The sequence below is a fragment of the Chinchilla lanigera genome, unplaced genomic scaffold (assembly GCF_000276665.1).
Source record: "Chinchilla lanigera isolate Chin_1 unplaced genomic scaffold, ChiLan1.0 scaffold00011, whole genome shotgun sequence".
NCBI classification, from domain to species: Eukaryota; Metazoa; Chordata; class Mammalia; order Rodentia; family Chinchillidae; genus Chinchilla; species Chinchilla lanigera.
The window spans coordinates 10,121,765-10,142,085 of record NW_004955412.1 but is presented as its reverse complement, the minus strand read 5'-3'; the positions used below and the strand labels follow the sequence as shown (position 1 = coordinate 10,142,085).

The 20,321-nt window shown below is 41.7% G+C and overlaps 1 protein-coding gene across 1 annotated transcript in view; it reads left to right on the top strand.

The window, feature by feature from the left end:
• The window catches only part of Slc35f2 (solute carrier family 35, member F2), a gene marked incomplete at its 5' end in the record, with an annotated part of 45,442 nt that overhangs the window by 14,490 nt on the left and 10,631 nt on the right, over positions 1-20,321 (top strand). Inside the window, 3 exons of the mRNA XM_013511242.1 lie at positions 15,117-15,292; positions 16,292-16,419; positions 19,737-19,896. Coding sequence (XP_013366696.1) covers positions 15,117-15,292; positions 16,292-16,419; positions 19,737-19,896 — 464 coding nt within the window. The remainder of the gene's footprint in view (positions 1-15,116; positions 15,293-16,291; positions 16,420-19,736; positions 19,897-20,321) is intronic.

Sequence of the window (20,321 nt, the reverse complement as noted above, 5' to 3'; positions counted from 1 at the left end):
ACTTGCCAAATTTACTTTTTCTAGCATTCATATTGTATAGCAGAGCACATCACTATCACTCAAAAAAATTTTATTTTAAAGAGATGAAAACACCCAACAAAAAGGACACACAATTTCAAAACAAGAGCATAGGAAGTTAACAATTGTTATTATGTTGCATATTGTTATCTTATTCAAAGTAGTTGCTCAGAGTATAAGCTATAGGCATGCAAAATTGATCAAACAGTATAAGCACTAACTGTTCCTTTAAGTGAACTAATAGAAATTAGTACTACAATTATTCTATCTTATGTGTATATATATATATAAAATATATATTAATTTTCCCTTCCTTCTTGTCTCCTTTCCTCCATTCCAGTTGTTCTTTCCTTTTGAGCAGTTTCTTTCCCTCTCACAATATCTGTTGTACCTTTTGTATGTTATTTACTCTTTCAGTTTCTTACACTAGAGAGACAATACGATGTTCACACATGCGGGTCTGATTTATTTCACTTATGAGTATGGTCTCTCGTTGCATCCATTTACCTATAAAAGCCTGGAGTTTAACACTCTTTAATCACTATTACGTTGTCCCAATTTACTATGCACTGTAACTTATTTTACATTTTATGTTTTTGTTTATTTTCATGTTTGCAAGGCTGATTTCAAACCCAGGGCCTTGCACATGCCAGGCAGGTGCTCTACCCATTGAGCTACGCCTCCAGTGCCTACATTTTAATTTTTAAGTTGAATACTTTCCAGTGGTCACTTTGGGGCTGACTCCTTTTTAAGTAACGCTGAAAAATGATTTCTTATAACCTGTTAAAATTTTTCTAATCCATTTGCTGTAGGTGGGCTAATAGAGTCTTCAGGAACCCTAGCTTTATGGGGTATCACTTTTTAACTTTTGCAGCAACCCAGCTAGCTTTGTACTGATTCACACACAGGACAAACAAAGATGACCGTGACATTGTTTGTGCTTTTCGGGAGTCTACTACCTTGCTGAGGGAGCCAAACACATATACTATCTAAAATTATTTGAGGCATGTTATATTAGACCAGTAGACTTCAGGTTTTTCCACCATCATGAAATCCTTTTATCATTTTTTTCCCAGTAATCCTACATTTTGAAAGATTTTAACACCTCACTCCCGTAATTGTGTTTGTTAAGTAATGAATTATTTTTTCTTTCTGTCTTTCAACTAATCAGACACTAGCACTTCTGATTAGCACAAGAAAATGAGTGTTACCACACTTGGTTGGTATAATTATAGCCGAAAGCAAATAGAAGTGTTGTTTTGATGTGTCTGAAAAACTGTATCGTGGGTAAGTGTTAAGTTTTTGTTAGGCTTTAAAAAAAACTTTATTGTGGGAACTTTTAAATAAAAGTAGAGGCTGTTCCTTACTGTGGTTTCAATGAATGTCATTAACTCATCTTATTTCATTCATACCTCTCTGTTTCTTCCTTCATGGATGATCTTAAAGGAAATCTCAGGTATCATATAATTCTATGCATAAATATTTCATGAGTCATCTCTAAATCATAATGACTTAAAAAGCAATCATATCGTCTCATCTAAAAATTAACAATAATTTTTTAATATCCAATAGCCAGTTTATATTCAAATATCTTCAATCATCTCATAATTTTTTAGATAATTTATTAAATCAAGATGCAAGTAATGCCCACACATTTTAATGAGTTGTATCTATGTCCCTTTCTTTCTGTGGGCTTCCCTCCACCACTTTTTTTTTTTCCCTGTGGTACTGAGGATTGAATCCCTAGCCTTCACACTGAGCTACATTTCCAGCCCTTTGTATTTATTTTATTTTGAGACTGGATCTTCTTGCTAAGTTACTGAGGCTGGTGTTGAACTTGGGGTCTTCCTGCCTCAGCCTCCTGAGTAGCTGGGATTATAGGTGCATGCCATCATGCTTGGCTCTTTCTCACTGTTTTGCTTGCAGTGTGTTTGACTGATTGATTGATTGATTGATTGATTGGATTGGGGATTGAATACAGGGCCTTCCACATGCTGGACCAGTGCTCTACCATGGAGCTACACCCCCAACACTTTTCATTTTATTTTGAGACAGATTCTTGCTAAGTTGGCCAGTTGCTTGCAGTTTATTTCTGAAGAAATAGTTCATTTGTCATACAGTTTTCCATATTCCAGTTTTTGCTGACTGTGTCTTTTCGCTAGGTTTACAGTGTTTCTTTCTTAGGCTAATGATTTTAAAAGCATGAAATTAAGATTTTTTTCAACAACATGGCATCAAAAGTGAGTAAGGAAACCCCTGGCCCTTCCAAAGTTGAAGCCAAAGCAAATGCTTTGAAGGCCAAGGAGTGGTACAGGGTGTCCACAGCCACACAAACACACACGCGCGCGCGTGCACATACACATCACACATCCTCTGCCGTCTGGTGGTCCAAGACAACATGGCCATGAAGCCAGCTCTGATGGCCTCTGAGGATCGCCGCCCGTGGAAACAAGCCTGATCACTTTGCTGTCATCAAGGGGCCCCTCATGGTGGAGTCGGCCTTGAAGAAGACAGAAGACAGAAGACAGTGAAACGCTTGTGTTCATTGTGTGTGTCAAGACCAAGAAGCACCGGAGCAAGCAAGCTGTGAAGCTACTCTCTGGCGTTGATGTGGGCAAAGCATCACTCTGATAGGCCTGATGGAGAGAAGAAGGCATCTGCTTGCCTGGCTCTTGATTATGAAGCTTTGAATGTTGGGATCGTCTAGACTTAACGCCAGCTGGCTTATTCTAAACATAACCGTGTTTCACCATTTAAAAAACAATAAAGCCAGGTGTGGTGGCACATGTTTATAATTCCAGCTGCTCAGGAGGATGAAGGTTCAAGGCCAGCCTGGGCAGTTTATCAAGAGCCTGCCTCAAGATAAAATTAAAAAACACTGGGGATGTAGCCCAGCGCTCCTTTGGGTCAATCCCCAGGAACGCGCACATGTGTGCACACAATTAAATGCATAGGATTATAATGCAAACCAATTGGATACGTTTAGTTACCAAATTGTTAAAATAAAATGTGACATACGTTCATACATACGCTTCTTTTCTTTAAAAATATATCAAATAAAATTTCACAACAGTCTTAATCATGATTTTGGAAGTTCTGATGCGTGTCAGTTGAATTTTGAAATTTCAGCAACATTTGCTAAAATTTCACAGATGTGAAAATATCTGAATTTTTTGGCAGTGAGGTCATAGATATTGTTAGTAATATTATATTTTGTTGTCTACAGACATAATTGCAGTGATTGTTAATTTCAGTTAAATGTTACTGAAAATCAGGATAGAGGGTGGTTTTTTTTTTTTCCTTCCACCCTGTAGTACAGGTTAAAAACCCTTAGAGTTCTACTTTTTGGGTGAGAGTATTTCACAGATATTATGTACAGCCAAGAGACATGCAATGTTTGCTTGTCTCTTTTTTATGCTAGCAGTGATTGACATTTATTGTGTAGGTCCATTATTTTATGAGGGCTTATATGTTGATATATACCTATCCTTCTGTCTTCATTTATTATCTAGAATATTTGTACAAAGACAGACTTCCTCTCACTGACTCTTTGATTACCTCAAGGTACAATTTGCAGAGAAAAGGCGAGATAAATGTTTCTGTTTTTCCTTTATGTACTAGTTTTTAAAATAATGAATTGCTTCTCTAGTATTCTCCAAAGATCAATGAGGTTTTAAAAAGTTATTTATTTTTGTTTTTGTTTTAAGTAAAAGAAGGCAATTTATTTGAAAGTAGGGGAAAGAGGCAAGGGGGGGCACATAGCTACTCTGGGTAGTAGGGAATATTGGAAAGAGAAATACTCTTGAATTTCCTGCCTGTTGGTCCTTCTGTTGAGATCATTTTCCTATGTAGGCTCCTGGAATCTGACTGGCTGTCTGGCTTGTCTTTCATTCAGACCTTGGATTTCTTCTGGCCATGACTTTTCCTTGTCCTTTGGTAGAGGGTAAGATTAAGGATTAAGTAAAAGGGACATTTGTGATTCTTATGTTATTTGTGCTATCTGAGAACTTCCCAGGCCTGGCTTCTTTGCCTTTGTCTGGCTAGTTGCTTGAGTCTAACAGGACAGGCCCAAACTGCCTTCTCAATGAGGCCTTCATCCTGTCTTTTCCCTACCTATGGGGCTCCCTGTCCCACCCACCCAGCCCTGCAAATGTGTTGATGAAACGGGTGGTGACTGATCCGGTTTCTTCTAGCTTAATAGGGTCATCATGGGGGAGCAGCTGGTGGAAATCTTCAGCAGGGAGGTTTGTCTGATGAGCCTTGGTGGGAAAAGTCTGGCAACTTTCCGGTGGATTTCATCTATATGATCACTTGGAGTTTGGCAGACTCCAAATTGTAGGCACCTGTAAAAAGGTCCTCTCATGTCTTGTGTCCTTGTTGACCTTAGAGGACCAGAGCTGTGATACTGGCTGTCCTCTTAGTTTTGGTCTCTGAAAGCTCAGTTGTTGAACACCTAGCAAGAGAAGATTAGTGACATGGGTGATATAGCGGGAGTAGTTAATTGTTTGATTTTGTCTAGATATCCAACCTATAATGTTTCCTCTCTGAAACTGTGTGAGGGTAAGGGCTGATAACCACTCTGGCAACTTCTAGCTGGAGGCGCTAAGAGTTCTAGTCAGAGATCCTTTCTAGAGGGTCTGTCTAGGTGCTGTAGGTAACATCAGGCACTGTCATCTTCAGTAGGAACAATAGCTTTGAGTTGTATCCGAAGACTGCCCCTTGGTGCCTTTTTTCATCTTTTGAGTCCCCATAGATGTTGCGTCTGGCAAGTGATCACCAGTCCTCTGCTGTCCAAGTAACCTAAAGGATTGTAAAACTCAGTCCCAGTAAAGAATTAGACAAAGTTTTACCTTTCCCGGCCAGTGCACCAGTGATTGTCACGTCGGGAATGGTTTTACACCACGCTGCTCCATGCCGCAGCTCTGCTGGGACACACAGCTCCTGGCAGTCCTAAACCAGTGTCAGCAGAACTAAAGAAGTGGAGTTTAAAATAAAAGAAGACCATTTATTTGAAGGTAGTGGGAAGGGGGAAGGGGCGGGTAGCAGACAGCTCCTCTGGATGAGTAGGAAGTATTCAAAATGGAAGTACTCCTTTTTTTTTTTTTTTTTTTTTTGTTTCTTTGAAGTAAGGTCTCACTTATGTAGCTCAAGGCTAGCTTTGACTTCACAGTGATCCTCCTGCATCAGCCTTCCAAGGGCTGGGATTACAGGTGTGCACTACCATGCCCAGCTGCTATCACTGAGTTAAAAAAAAAAAAGCCCTAATATTGCTATTAATTCATGGATTTTAAAGTACTTGAGATGTGTCTGTCCAGTCCACAGCAGTTGTTTTTATCCTATTCTGAATCTTTCTCTCTCTCTCTCTTTTTTTTTTTTTTTTTTTTTTTCTGATACTGGGGATTGATTACAGTACTGTTTCACTGAACTACATTCCCTGCCTTTGTTTTCTTTTGTTTTTTGAGACAGGATCTCATTGTTAAGTTGCCCAGGCTGGGCTGGAACTTGCAGTTCTCCTATCTCAGCCTTCCAGAGTGCTGGGATTACAACATGTATTACCTTGCCTGGCTCAGAATATCTTTTTGTCAGGGCTACAACAGTTTTGAGTCAGAAGTTGCAATTGACAAGAATCTTAGGTGACGCATACCACATTGAAATTTGGAGACACTGGGCTAGAGCTGTGTTCTCAAGTACTGTAGCCCTGAGCCACCTACGATTATTAAATAAAAGTTAATGAAAATGAAATAAAGTGAAAAATTCAGTTCCACATTCACTCTAGCCTTGTAACTCAAACTCATACTTCTCAAACGTTCCCACTGTTGCAGTAACTTCTCTTGCACAGAGCTGATCGGTGGCTGAACTGTTTGATTTGGTGCTGCTGCCACAGATGGCTGTTGCAATTCAAATTGTCATTAAATAGACTAAAAATTCAGTTTCTCATCATAATGGTCATATTTCAAGAGCTTGGTAGTTACATGTCTAGTTTACTGTATTGGATGGTGCAGTCTATTGATTAGTCCATTTTGCATTGCTATAACAAAATACCCGAGAGTGGCCACTTTATAAAGAAAAGAGATCTATTTGGCTGGCTGTGGTGGTGGCTGGAGAGTCCAGATAGCATGGTACCAGCATCCTGGTGAGGACCTCAGGGCTGCACCGTGACATGTGCAGAAGTAGAAAGGGAACTAGGAGTGTAAAAAGGAGAGTGGTACATGGGGAGACAGGAAACCAGAAGGACTCGAAGAGTTTCCAGGTTCACTGTGACAGCTCTGTCTGTGGGAGAAGGCGCTCCCTCAAGAACTGCTCTAATTCCTCCTAAAAATCAAGCATCTCCCACTAGGCCCCCTCTTAAAGGTCGAACTGCCTAACATCACCACCCTGGGGACCAGGCTTCCAGAGCGTGAAACTTGGGAGCTATACTTGAAACGGAGACAAACTGCTGCATATATACAGGAATTTTTCATCCTCGAAGAAAGTTCTTGTGGACAGCTTTGTTCAAGAGGTTATCAAAGGCTGGGTACGCTAGAAGAAGGAAGAACGTAAAATTCATTAGGTGCCTAGTGTTGGTGGGTGTCGTAGGAGCTTTCACATAGGTTATGCCAATTAACTCTTGAACCCAAAAAAGTAGTTTATGCCCATTTATTTTTTTACAGCACTAGACATTGGCCATAGGTCATGCTGGTGAGCTATATCCCTAGTCCTCTCTTAAAAACAAACCAAGCAAAACCTTTTTAGTATTTATACTGAGACAGGGTCTTGCTGAGTTGCCTGTGATGGCCTTGAACTTTTTGATCTTCCTGCCTCAGCCTCCCAAATAGCTGAGATTATAGGGTTGCAGCCCCACCACATACAGTTTATACAATATTTTCTTTATCTATTCATTGATCTGTCGGGCATTTCATGATTGTTATGCATAAGGGTGAAGTGAACATGGGAGTGCAGATGTCTCTTAGACATACTGATTTATTTTCCTTTAAATAAATATCCAGTATCTGGATTCCTGGAAATATTTGGAAATAAAACAAGTCATCTGGGCTGCTATTCACTATGTAAAGATAAAGTGCTTGCAATTAATTTTGAGCTTGTTTCCAGTATAACTTAAAAGGTTCAAGAAATAGAAGAACACTTGTGTTCTAAGTGTGAGGACTTGGTCTAAATGCGTATCTTTTCATATTTATCATAGGGTTGTTATAGATGGCTGCAAGTTGTAATCTGCTGGGGATTTGCAGGTGGCAGGTGTGGTGGGCTCTAAAATTTCTTCCAGGTGGCTGTGCTCCATAGACATCTTCTAACTTTAATCCTAAATCCAGCTTTTAGCTGACAGCGTGTAACCTAGTGGCACAGATTTATGGAGACATAAAGGGAAGCAAATGTGTGGTGTGCATTTAAACAATGCATTATATTGAGATTCTTCTTTTTAATCAAATAAAAAGGAACAGTAATTTAATGGTTTGCCGTCTCGATTGCATCTGAGATTCATTTAGGGGACTCGTAAAATAGGCTGATGCTTGGGCTCTGCCTCCTGAGAAGCAGGGCTGGAGTCTTGGCGTGAGTGTTGTTGCTTTTGTTGTGTAAAGCTCCTCGTGATTTATAAGTGCTCATCTAAGTAGAGGACTTGGTCTCCAAATTGAAGTTACAAATGAAGACGTGCTAAAGAAAGGAAGGGGCCCTATCCTTATGTATGACGTATATATTTTGTAAAATTGCTCTTTGAATTAGGCAAAAGCCCATTCCTGAATCTGCCTTTCTAGTCCTTGATCAAGTATCTCGTGTTCTCCTGACCTTTCTGTCCCTGAAACTGTAAGCCTAAAATTTATTTTAACTTTCCCATTCTGTCTGTTAACCGTCATTGTGTACTGTCAGGTCTGACTCCTCCAGACAAAAACTCCTTGATGTTCAGTAATGGCAAATAGTTGGGTGTGCATGTCTGTAACCCCAGCACTCAGGAGACTGAGTCAGGAAGATTGCCTCAAGTTCAAGGCCAGACTGGGCTACTTAGGGAGACGCTGTCTCAAAACAACACACAAAGCAAAACACCGAAACAAAAACCAGTGACAAACATCCCATGTGCCAGAACCTGTCACAGAAGATATAATGTCCCTGTCCTGTTCTCTTAGAGTGTGGACTCTTTTTTTTTTTTTTTTTTTAACCAGGAATTGAACTCAGGACCTTGCGCTTGCTAGGCAGGCACTGCGCCACTGAGCTATCTCCCCGGCAAATGTTCTAGACTGAGAATTGAAATTCTGTACTTTTTGTGCTTGGCACATAATTGCTTTTAACCCCATGCCCAGCTGCAGAGTTTACTGACTGAATAAATGAATAAAGGAGGGTGAAGTTCTACCGGAAAGTGTATGCTTGAGTGTTCTGGAGTTGGGGTTATGAGGACATGTACTTTAGGTCTTCTGGAAGAAGGGGGAAATTATTTCATTTCTAAAATTGTTTAATTCCTGGAACATATCCAAAAGTACTGTGGTTGGAAGAGCCCCAGTCAGCTATTTTCAACCTGTTTTCTCCCCTCTGCCCCAACGACCCCCCTGAGTACTTGTTTGCTGCGCTGCCAGCAGCCTGGCTCCTGCAGTGTGGAGCCCCCTTGGGAGATGTATCTTGCCCTTGGGCTGTATCCTGCCTTTGAAGCGAACTTCAGTGGAGGTTCTGTTGGGATAACTGACAGGATATGTGCCCTGCTCGGATGGCCACTGCTTCTGGAGGCCTCCCTTAGGCAGGAACAGGTTTTGCTCGGCATAGGTACAAACTAAGACCTTGTGGTGAAGGCAACTAGGAATGTGAAGCTTAAGTAATAAAAATTGTTTGAGGTCCTTGATGTCTTTCTTTACAAGTCTGAGTGTTTTTCTCATTTTTCTTCCCCTCTCCTCTCTCTCCCTGTCTTCCATTATAGATGAGGTCATTATGATTTGGAGCCAAGAGAAATGTATTCCTGTAACTTTAAATCTCCACACTCAATTTGTAACTCTCCCTTTTTACAAAGAAGATGGCTATGCTTTATCGTTGGAGACAGCTTGCTTCACTGTTCAGTTTTAGAATGCAAGGAAGAGTTTTCTGGAGGAATTCTGTCCACTTGTGAACAGGGTTTAGTGCTCCGCACTAAATGTGAAAACATGAGAAAGGAGAAAGATTAAGAAGGAGGGAAGATACTGCTGGTGAGGGACGACCTCGACCCTTATCACAGCCCTGTTTGGTGGGAGGGATTTGGTGGGTTCTTGACATCATTCCTTCCTCTTAGAAGGGTGGGGGCTCCTTCAGTTCCTTCCTTTTGGGAATAACACATGAAACTACAGGAAGCAACATGACCCTTTGAAGAGCAACCTAGCAAAACTGGTCAAGTGCAGAAAGCTTACGCACCAAGACAGTCTGACAGTCTCACTGTCACAAATGTCCCCATATGCGCCTTAAGCTCTGATCAAATAGCCATCAAATGTGTCTTGAGCTCACTGTGTAGCCCAGGCTGGCTGCAAACCCACGGCCGTCCTCCTGCCCCACCCTCCTGAGTGCTGCGGTCACAGGTGTGCACCATCACGCTGCCTCCTGTCAGGTCATCTTGAGTGCTGAGGAGATTGTGTTTTAGCTATACAAAAACAAGAAGAAAAATACATATATACCTGAGGGGACATATGCAAGGTTTGTAGGGCATCACTTATAACAAAAACAACAAAAAATTATAATACAACTCAAATATTCAACCACAGTAGAATGGGTGAAGTATGAGATATTCTTGTGGTGGAGTACTATATAGTCATGAGAAGAAAGGAACTAGAGCTAATGGATCAATTAGATGAGGCTACCAAGCCATGCTGATCAAAATAGCAAGTACAGAAGTATACATATACAGCAGGAGGCCATTTATATAAAATTTATTTATTATTTATTTATCTTTTTGAGACAGGGTCTCGCTATGCAGTTCCAGCTGGCCTTGAGTTCATTTTGTAGCCCAAGCTGGCCTCAAACTTGCAATTATCTCCTGCCTCAGCCTCCCATTGCTGGGATTACAGGCATGTGCCACCACACCTGGCTGTTATATAACATTTAAAGAGAAAAAAATAATTATAATGATTGCTTAGGGATGCCTCTGTAGACATTAAGCTAAAATAGAAAGGCATAAGGATCATAAAGATCAAGTTCTGGAAATAGTTGCCTCTTAGGAGGGCTCAGAGACTGGGGAGAATACAATATGGATATGTAGATATCGTTAATGGTTTATTTCTTAAACTGCTTGGTTGTGATGGTTTGAGCTAAAACGTCCCCAAGAGTCTTGCGCTCAGAGGTCGGACCACTGGGAGGTGACTGGACTATGGGGGCATTGTACTGACACGTGGATTCATCCCCTGTTGGGTTGTAGCTGAATGTGTTGCTAGGAGGAGCGTGGCAGAGGTGGTCCGTGGGGTGCCCCGGGGGAGGGTCTCTCTCCCGCTCCCCCCTGGCTGGCTATGGTGTGCTCAGCAGCTTTCTTTGCTGTGCCCTTCCTCCATACTGTTTCTGCCTTGGAGCAAGGTGACTATGGACTGAAACCCCTGGAACCGTGAACCAGAACCACCCTGTCCTCTAGTACTGGTACTGCATACATACTGGTTATGCATCCTACAGTCAGCCCTCCCTGTGGACGAGCTCCGCATTCGTGGAGTCAACCAGCTGCATTGTGAAAACGTTCAGGTAAAAGTTCACATCCGTAGTAAAATGTATGGATTTCTTGTCATTCCTTAAACAATACATTATTTACGTAGTATTTACATCATTGTATTGGGTATTATGAATACTCTAAAGGTGATTTAAAGTGTGCCGTGGAAGATGGGCAGAGGGTACATGCAAATACTCTAAGGTACCTGAACATCTTTGTAGCTTGATAGCTGCAGCAGGTCCTGGAACAAATTCCTTAGGAATACTTTTGTGATATTTTAAATATCTTAGAAGAAATTTTAAAAATTAGATAAGCCGTAAGAGAGGAGTCGCAGAGGAGGGTGGGGAGCCAGGCAGAGGTCGGATGATGGGCTCCCTTGTTGGCCGTTTCAAAGTTAGGCTTTCGTGTAAAGGCAAAGGGGAGCCACCGAAGGCTTCAGATGGGGGAATGAGCCTGTGGGATTAACGCTCAGAACCTTGGCTCCCGCACAGCGCGGAGCCTGGATCTGGGGCGAGCGGGCGCGCAGGAGAACGGCTAGGAGACAGTTGCTGCGTCTGTGCTACAGAAATTCTGCTCCTCACACTGTCTTTCTTTGGCTTCTCTTCCTCGTTCTCCCTCACCTCCCCGCACATGCTTTTGTCTTTGCATGTATTTCCCCTTCCTCCTTCAGTTCCTTAGATGTTACTCTATTCTAGGTTTTCTTTCTTTTTTTTTTTTTTTTTTTTTTTGGTACTGGGAATCAAACCCAGGACCTTGCGCTTGCCAGACAGGCGCTTGTGCATTGAGCTATATCCCCAGTCCATGTTAGTGTATTCTATAGTGTTTGTTTTATATCCTTTGCTTTTCTTAACTTTTAGTTATATGCCTTAGTGTTCTCATTTATATTCCCAAGTTCAGCTGTCAGCTTTATTTATTTATTTACTTATTTATTTTTGTCTTTTTGAGACAGGGTCTCGCTATGCAGTTCAGGCTGGCATTGAGCTCACTTTGTAGCCCAGGCTGGTCTCGAACTCACAGCGAGCCTCCTGCCTCAGCCTCCCGAGTGCTGGGATTACAGGCGTACGCCATCATGCCCGTGGTGTGGGCGTTATGCTCACTATTCTCACATTTATTTCTTCAACTCACTCCTTTCTCCTAGCTCCTGACTGCATATTGGACAGTTCTTCTCGGCTATGTAGTAATTCAACAAACACCCAGCGTGCCCAAAGCAGACCCATTATTCTTCCTAAATGTGTCTTTTTTCCTCCCCTTGGATCTTGACTAATCATACACTCTTTATCCAGTTGTTCCAGTAGAAATCTGGGTGTTATTCTAGACTCCTTTGTGAACTTTCCTTTTAATTGGTTCCCGTGGTAGGAATAAGGATAAGGTTTTGGTGTGATGTGCTCTGACATACGTAGCAACCTTGGGATGTTTGAAACCTATCTTGCTAATCACGAGACTGCTTCCTCTTTAGCAGATTTTAATCATTCCACCTCCAGGAAGGTTATAGCCTTAGAGCGTTTCATGCCAGACTCTTCTTGACCTGATTTTCATCCTCGTCTGCTCCCACTTTTCTCTTATACTTTGTTCTGTAGCAACATAACATCCTGGAAACTCCTGAATGTTCCTTATTGTTTTAGAGCTGACTTTACTTCGGCAAGAATGCTTTTTCTTACCATGCCTGTCTGTGACAGTCTTGATGTTTTAAAAATTAGCCCAGGGAACCCTTGCTTGGCTGTGCCCTCGCGTCTAGTTCCATACCTGTTTTTCCTGGGTAAATTCTGAGCATCTCAGGACACGGGGTGCTTATTCATTTTTGTATCTTTATGGCCTTGGCACATGGTAGATGTTCTACAAATGTGTTTAGGGTTGTCTTACACAGCAAGCTCCACCTTTTTCTTTTTTTCTTTGTGCTAAGATTATTTGAGGTTGGTTGCAAATTCCTGAAATAACTATGTCAGAGGAAAGAATACAATGTAAGCTCTTAGAACAGTTGTGAGCCTAGTCTGCTATTCTGATATTTTCTACTATTTTGGTAGTTTGCTTGGCAACTTGGGACACAAATCACTTACATGTTTGACAGCTGCAAACCTATAATCCTAGCACTTGGGAGGCTGAGGCAGGAGGATCATTATGAATTTAGGGACAGCCTGAACTATATAGCAAGATTTCATATCAAAAACAAAGGACTGAACCTAACTAAACCAAAAATTATACTTAATGAATAAAAAATTTTAAAAAATAATGAGAAAAGGTGACAGTATAAAATTTTGAAATTAAAAGAAATACTAGGAGGCGCCTGAAAGAAAATAATTATACATCGTAATCTAGTAGAAGTTTGGAAATCAAAGTGGATAACTTCAGGCATTTTGTCTTGTCTCGGGATGTTCCTTTGGACGCTATGACATGAGAATCTTGAGTTGTATCAGTAGTTTCAAGTTGGTTGCCTGGGACAGTTGCCAGGAAGCTAAAAGCATACCAATTCCTCCCCCTCCACTCTTTTGTGGTGTGAGATCAAACCCAGGACTTTACGTATGCTAGGCAAGTGCTCCACCACTGAGCTATGTACCTGTCCCAAAGCGTACCATTTTCTAGTTCCCAGTCTAGATTAGTTGGTCCGATTTTGGGCTTGGGAATCAGTACTTTGTACTTTAAGATTTACATTTTTTTTTATTTTGTACTTTCTGGGTATCTTGCTGCTGGGGATTGAACCTAGGGCCTGCTATGCGCTAGGCGTGTACTCTGCCCCCGGGCTGTGCCCGTAAACAGCTCTCCCGTCCTAGTGGGTAGCAGGAGTGCAGAACCAGTGGATTAGGTGAACTCTGAGGTTCATCCAATAATGAATTCACATTTTATCTGATTAAAATTTTTTTTTTATTGTCCTGGGGATTAAACCCCGGACCTTTGCATTGAGTTATACCCCCAGTCTTTCCTCCTCTTATAAACTTTCAATTTTTTTTTTTGTTTTAAATTTTGATACAGGGTGTCTAAGTTTCTAAGTAGCCCAGACTGGGCTGAAACTCTTTTTTAATTTCAAGGAAATATCAGTTTATTTGTTATTTTATTTTAATGTAATTTAATTTAATTTTTTGAGAGAGGGTCTCGCCATGTAGTGGAGGCTGGCCTTGAACTCCATATGTAGCCCAGGCTGGCCTCCAACTCCCAGCAATCCTTGTGCCGCAGCCTGCCACGTGCTGGGATTACAAGCATGCCTCACCGGACCTGGCTCTCAAGGAAATATTTATGTAGTGAACACTTTACATAAATGTTGTAGCGTTTTCAGTTGTGATCCAGATTCTTCTTTTTTTTGGTGGTGCCGGGGATTGCACCCAGGGCCTTGTGCATGCAAGGCAAGAACTCTACCACCGAGCCACATCCCCAGTCCCGATTCCAGATTCTTCTAAGAACTGTCTTCATCATCTCTAAAACTTCTTCCTTTCCTTGCATAATTATAAAGAATCTTCCTTACAAATCTCCAGGCTTTCACTCTTGCTGACTTATGCTCATCTTCCAAGCATGTGTAAGTTTCCTTGATCCTTTAATAAAATAATAAAAACCCTGTGCTCAAAGCTGCTATTTATTCTTCAAACTCTTCCCTTCTCCCTATTCTCCTCCCTCTCAGCATTTTCAAAAAGAGACGTCCGTGTTGGGTATGTTCGCGTGCTCATCTTCTCACTCAGTCCGTGGGAATCCAGCTTTGCACGTTCCCACTAGCAAAACCTTCCCCTCCGGAGATCTGCCAGCTTCCGGCTGGCCAGTCATACCGTGCTTCTTGAGCCGATGTGTCACCTCTTGCTGCCCTTTGTGATCCTATAGTAATGAGCACCTTTTCCTTCTTAAAGTGGTTTTCTATTCTTAGCCTCTGTGTCAGGGAATTTTCAGAATTTCGCATTTTTCTCTCACTCTTCCACCTCACTGGAAAAGTGGTGATCTATCGTATGTTTGAGAATATCCAGTGATTTATTTTCATTCGCTCAACAAATATTCAGTGAGTGACTGCAAAGTGCCAGTTACCTCTTCCTACAGAACAAGTCAGCACAGACTTAGTAGCTAAAAACAGGTGCACTTATTATCCCACGGTTTTTATGGGTCAGGAACCTGAGCATGTCTTTGCTTCAGGGGGGTCTCATCCGAAGGGTCCGCTGGACTCTGATCGGTTTCTGAGCTCCGTGACTGTAAGGCACAGCCAACATTGAAAATCACTCCTTGTAAAAGGGCAGTGGAAGAAATCAAGTATTTAGACAATGAGAGAAGAAAATGTTAAATGTTTCCTGAAAAAGGGGAAGGGGTCGGGAATGTAAAAAGAATACAAGTATAGTCTCTCACCTGATCGTTTAATATGCATGCACATGACGTAAGCAATAAAATGAAATAAATAACCATTTGGTATAATTAGCATTTGTTGTGTGTTTAGCACAAAAGTGTGTGTGTGTGTATTGCAGGTATGATTTACTTGCAAGTTTTTCCAATGCCTTGCTTTATCTCCTAGGCATATTTTGAAAACAATTGCCCTGGGACAGATGTTGTCCTTGTGTATCTGTGGGACGGCTATCACCAGCCAGTATTTGACAGAAAAGTACAACGTGAACACCCCGATGTTCCAGAGCTTCCTCAACTATTGCGCCCTGTTCCTGATTTATACACTGATGCTGGCTTTCCGGCCAGGTATGTCGAATGTGCCAATTACCTTTTCAACAAAATTATCTGTAAAAATGTTTGGTTTTTAGATATTTAAAAATAAAACCTAGGCAAAACTAAAAACAGCTGTACTTACAGAAGTTATTAGAAAAGCATGACACCTCTAAATTCTATGAACGTAGTGACTAGAGGTATATGTATAACTCTCTGAAAGTGTTGATTAAAAGAAGTGCCATGAACTGTGTATAACAGAGTAGACGGTCAAAACAGTGTAAATGTTAAGTTTTATTTTTTTTCTTCCTACTGGTTGATAAGATTAAGAGTCTTAAAAATTCTTAGCTGGGCATGGTGGCTGTAATCCCAGCACTCGGGAGGCGGAGGCAGGAGGAGCGTTGGGAGTTCAAGACCAGTCTGAGCTACAAAGTGCGCTCAGGGTCAGCCTGAACTGCATAGTGAGACCCTGTCTCAAAAAGACAAAAATAAATAAATAAATAAAAGTAAAAATTCTTAAAAAGATGAGAATATCACTCTCCAAAATAGTATTTCCAACACAGTGGAGAATGCTGAATGGAATATGGATACACGTAGAATTTTGTAGAATGGACTGTGTCATTCATTCATACATGTATATATACATATATTTCACATATGTATATGTATATATATGAGCCCAGGGCCTTCAAACTGAACTATATCCCCAGGCCTTTTTTATTTTATATTTTGAGACAGGGTCTCACTAAATGGCTAAATTCAGGTGGGTTCAAATTTGCAATCCTCCTGCCTCAGCTTCCCAGAATGCTGTGATTATATATGTATATATAAAGTAAGAAGAAGTTAAAATACTTTCTCAAATTATGTACCCTGTTGTTTCAGGTGTCATCTTCAAGTCGGATTTCTTTTTTTTTTGATACTGGGAATCGAACTCAGGACCTTGCGCTTGCCAGGCAGGCGCTTGTGCCGCTGAGCTACATCCCCGGCCCTTATTGGTAGGTCACATGTACTCACCCAGCTTTTTTTTTGAACCAGGCGGTGATAACCTTTTAGACATCCTGAGAAGAAAATGGTGGAAGTACATCCTGCTGGGCCTGGCAGATGTGGAAGCTAATTACCTGATCGTCAGAGCGTACCAGTACACCACTCTAACCAGCGTCCAGGTAAGGGCGGCCTCTGACCGCCTTGGATTGTACATCTTCAGAGAGAGGATATGTGCCCATATGTGCCAACCTAATTTTACTCAAAACCTGTTCGCTTGGAGAAAACCTAAACACAGTTGTGTGACACCTGTTTTCTGGTAGAGCATGTGTACTGATGGATAATGTTTCCCCGAATTAGCAGAAATGTGTACAAGTTAATCGCTTCCTAATTGCTCATGATGTAGAAGATTAGAGCAGTTCCTAGCAAAATAAGGATAAATGTTGAGTTGACAGTTGGTGCTGTGATGTTGACAATTCTGTTTCATGTGTTGCTCAAACATCAAAGTGGCTGTATCCTTGTAGTACAGGAAAGAGGCTTATAAACAAAGTAGACACTCATGACATGAGCAGCCACTGGTGTCATGCACACCTGTGATCCCAGCACTCTGGGAGGCTGAGGCAGGAGGACTGCAAATTCCACCCCAGCTTGGGCAACTCAGCTGCTTAGGGAGACCCTGCCTCAGTGTAAACTGATGTAGCTCTGTAGTTTGAAGGCCTCGGTTCAATCCCCAGTACTGCCAAAGCAAACAAACAAAACCCACTGGAAGGAACCTGTTCAACATTCTGGGGAGATGTGGTAGCCAAAGGTAAAATTTCCATTCCTACTTCTTTATTAGGTTCATTCTGGCTAAGTTTTTTTTTTTTTTGGTAATGGGATTGAACTCACAGTGATCCCTCCTGCCTCAGCCTCCTGAGTGCTGGGATTACAGGATGGGATTGTACCGAGCTTGGCTCATAATTTTTAAAGATTAAAGGAGACTCTGGGAACTGGATACATCAAAGAAGAAGACGTTTGTTGTCAAGAATGTTTCCACTGGAGGTGATAGGTGTCGGATGAGAAGCTGTGGAATTTTAAAGTATTGGAGAACTGAGATCATTTTTTGACTCAGAGAGGTCACGGAACTAGCTGATCAGTGGGGGGCCTCTGAGGCTTGTTCAGTGAATGGGTAGTTTCCTTGTAGGATTATTCGTGGTTCGACAAAATTGTTTAAGTTTTATTCTAAGACAGTTTTGGGGTAGGTAAATCCGGGCATGGTGGTACATGCCTGTAATTTCAGCACTACGGAGGCCGAGGTAGGAGGATTCCTGTGAGCTCAAGACCAGCCTGGGCTACATAGAGAGACTTTGTCTCAAAAACCAAAACAAAACAAACAAACAAAAATGGGGATAGGGAATCTTCTGTGGTAGTTTTTAGAATGGACTTTTTCTATCTGTCTTTTTGTTTGTTTGTTTAAGAAGTATAGTTTAGACTTTGTTAAACCATCGTGGATAAATTCTGCTGCTTGCTGTCTTCCGGGGCAGGCTATTATCATTTCCATAATTTAATGGTTTGTTATTCAGGCAGGCTCAATAAAGCACTTAGGAGATTAGAGTTCTGCCACTGGAATAAAAAACAAGGCAAGATGCCCGTTCCTACACATGGTGTGTTAGACTCCAGTGATGGTATTGCAATGAAAAGCAATCAGTAAACAACTTCAGATGGGATCAAATAGGCTGACAGAGATTTAGGGGTCTGCTTTGTTTGTGACTAAACAGATACAGAAGGAACCTAGGATAAAACTTAACTAACAAAAAGCAGGGTGAGCAATAAAATAGGTTTCAGAAATATTAAGCTGAGTGTGGTGGTGCACACCTGTAATCCCAGCACTCGGGAGGCTGAGGCAGGAGGCTCGCTGTGAGTTCGAGACCAGCCTGGGCTACAAAGTGAGCTCAAGGCCAGCCTGAACTGCACAGCGAGACCCTGTTTCAAAAAGACAAAAAACAAAACAAAACCAAAAAACAAAAAAACAGAAATATTACTAGTGTAAGGCATATATTTTATTTATTTAGTTTTAGCGAGGGTCTTACTGTGGAGCCCAGGCTGGCTTTGAACTCACAATGCCTCTGCCTCAGCCTCGTGTGTTCTGGGATTATAGGTGTGTGCCACCATGCCTGGCTTTATCCTTGAATATACTTACATGCAGCAAGAGTTATGCTTGAATATATTTCATCCTTGAATTCACATAAAATTTGTGACATTAAGAATAGAGCAAGTGACTAAGATAATTATGCTACTAATTTCTATTAGTTCATTGAAAAGAACAGTGCTTACATTGTTTGATCAGTTTTGCACCTCTATGTCTTGTCATCTGAGCAACTACTTTGAAGATAACAATATGCAATATATTAACCATTGTTAATTTCAAAACTATCCTGTTTTGAAATTCTGTGTCATTGTTTTTATTGTTTTTCCTCTCTTTAAAATAAAAGAAAAGTTAAAAAACATTGAGCAAGTCAAATCTGGTTTTCCTTTATCTTGCAAGTGATTTTGGCCCTCTTAACCCCTGCCTTTCAGATGGGCAGTATCAGAGGCGTGGTTTTCTGGACCTAGGATCAACAGATGTAGAAGGAGTACAGGATGAAGATGAGCAGGAGTGTGTCCTGGGGGCAGACTTCTGTCTCCCGGGGATTGTACAGTCCATCAGGGACTTTCTACTCTCCCATAGTAACCTATACTTCCTTGGTGTACTTTGCTCGAGTACAGTGAAATACCTGGCTTTCTGATTAGCTATTCCATGCCCACCTAGCCTTGTGTGTGCCCCTGAGCACGGAGCCTGTGTCTGCATCTCCATCTCCGTGTCCCCGGCTTCTCTTGCACATGTGAGGTGCTTAGTAAATATTTGTTGCCTGAATAAATGGATGCGTGCAGGGAGGAAAGTTTGCCACCTGCATTTAAGGATAAACAGGTGGGAGCGTAGGGTACAGCGGCACAGGCCCTGCAGTAGAATTTGGAGGTTCAGCAGTGGATTTTCCTACTTTTAACTACAGTGGTTCTGCTGTACTTGTTAACTGGTTCTGGGCGGTGTGACGAGGGCCGAAAATGACAACTACCAGACAGACAGTTTTGGCTGGAAAGAGTGGTGAGTCAGGCGAGGGACACCGACAGGCCCTCGCTTGTGCGTTGAGACCCGGATGGTGGGGACTGAGATTCTCCCTGTCGAAACGCACTGCTTGCCAAACTGCAAGTGAGTTTCAAAGCAGTTGGGCGCCAACATATGGCTGCATGTGATTTTGGGCGACTCATTTTGCCTCTCCGTGCCTTTATTTTCTCAGTATAAAGTGGGGTCGTAATTCCCAAAGAGTTACTGAGAGGGTTCAATGAATTAATCTCAGTCACACTCTTAGTATACGGGGCTGGCGGTAAATACATGCTCAACCAGTACTGCTTCCTATTAGTACTTAGTTACCCGTCTTTTGGCCAGTGAGGGATGTTTAAAGTTGTTTTTCCTTCCCTGCAGCTCTTGGATTGCTTTGGGATTCCCGTGTTGATGGCGCTCTCGTGGTTTATTCTTCGTGCGAGATACAGGGTGATCCACTTCGTGGCTGTGTTCGTCTGTCTGCTGGGGGTAGGAACCATGGTCGGTGCAGACATTCTAGCGGGGAGGGAAGACAATTCAGGTGAGATGTCTCTGTTGCTTGTTTGGGGTTTGGTCACGAAAGAGTTTTGCTCAAGTTTTCACTTGTAGTTTCCCAAAGATATAGTAACAGGCAGAAAACACGATCTGGTTAGCTACATTTTAAATTTGATTTTTCAATTTTACTTCATTCTAGCGTTTTCTAACAATTTCCAAATGCTATAATCCTTATGTCCCTACTGGCCACAGACCTTACTTTACTGTTTTTTGGCCACACTGAATAGTTTTGTTTTGTCTCATGACAGAGAGGTTTCTTTTTGCTTTTCTTTTTCTCCCTCCTTCCTTCCCTCCTTCCCCCTTTTCTTTCTCTTTTTCTCTCTCTCTTTCTTTCTTTCTTTCTTTCTTTCTTTCTTTCTTTCTTTCTTTCTTTCTTTCTTCCTTCCTTCCTTCCTTCCTTCCTTCCTTCCT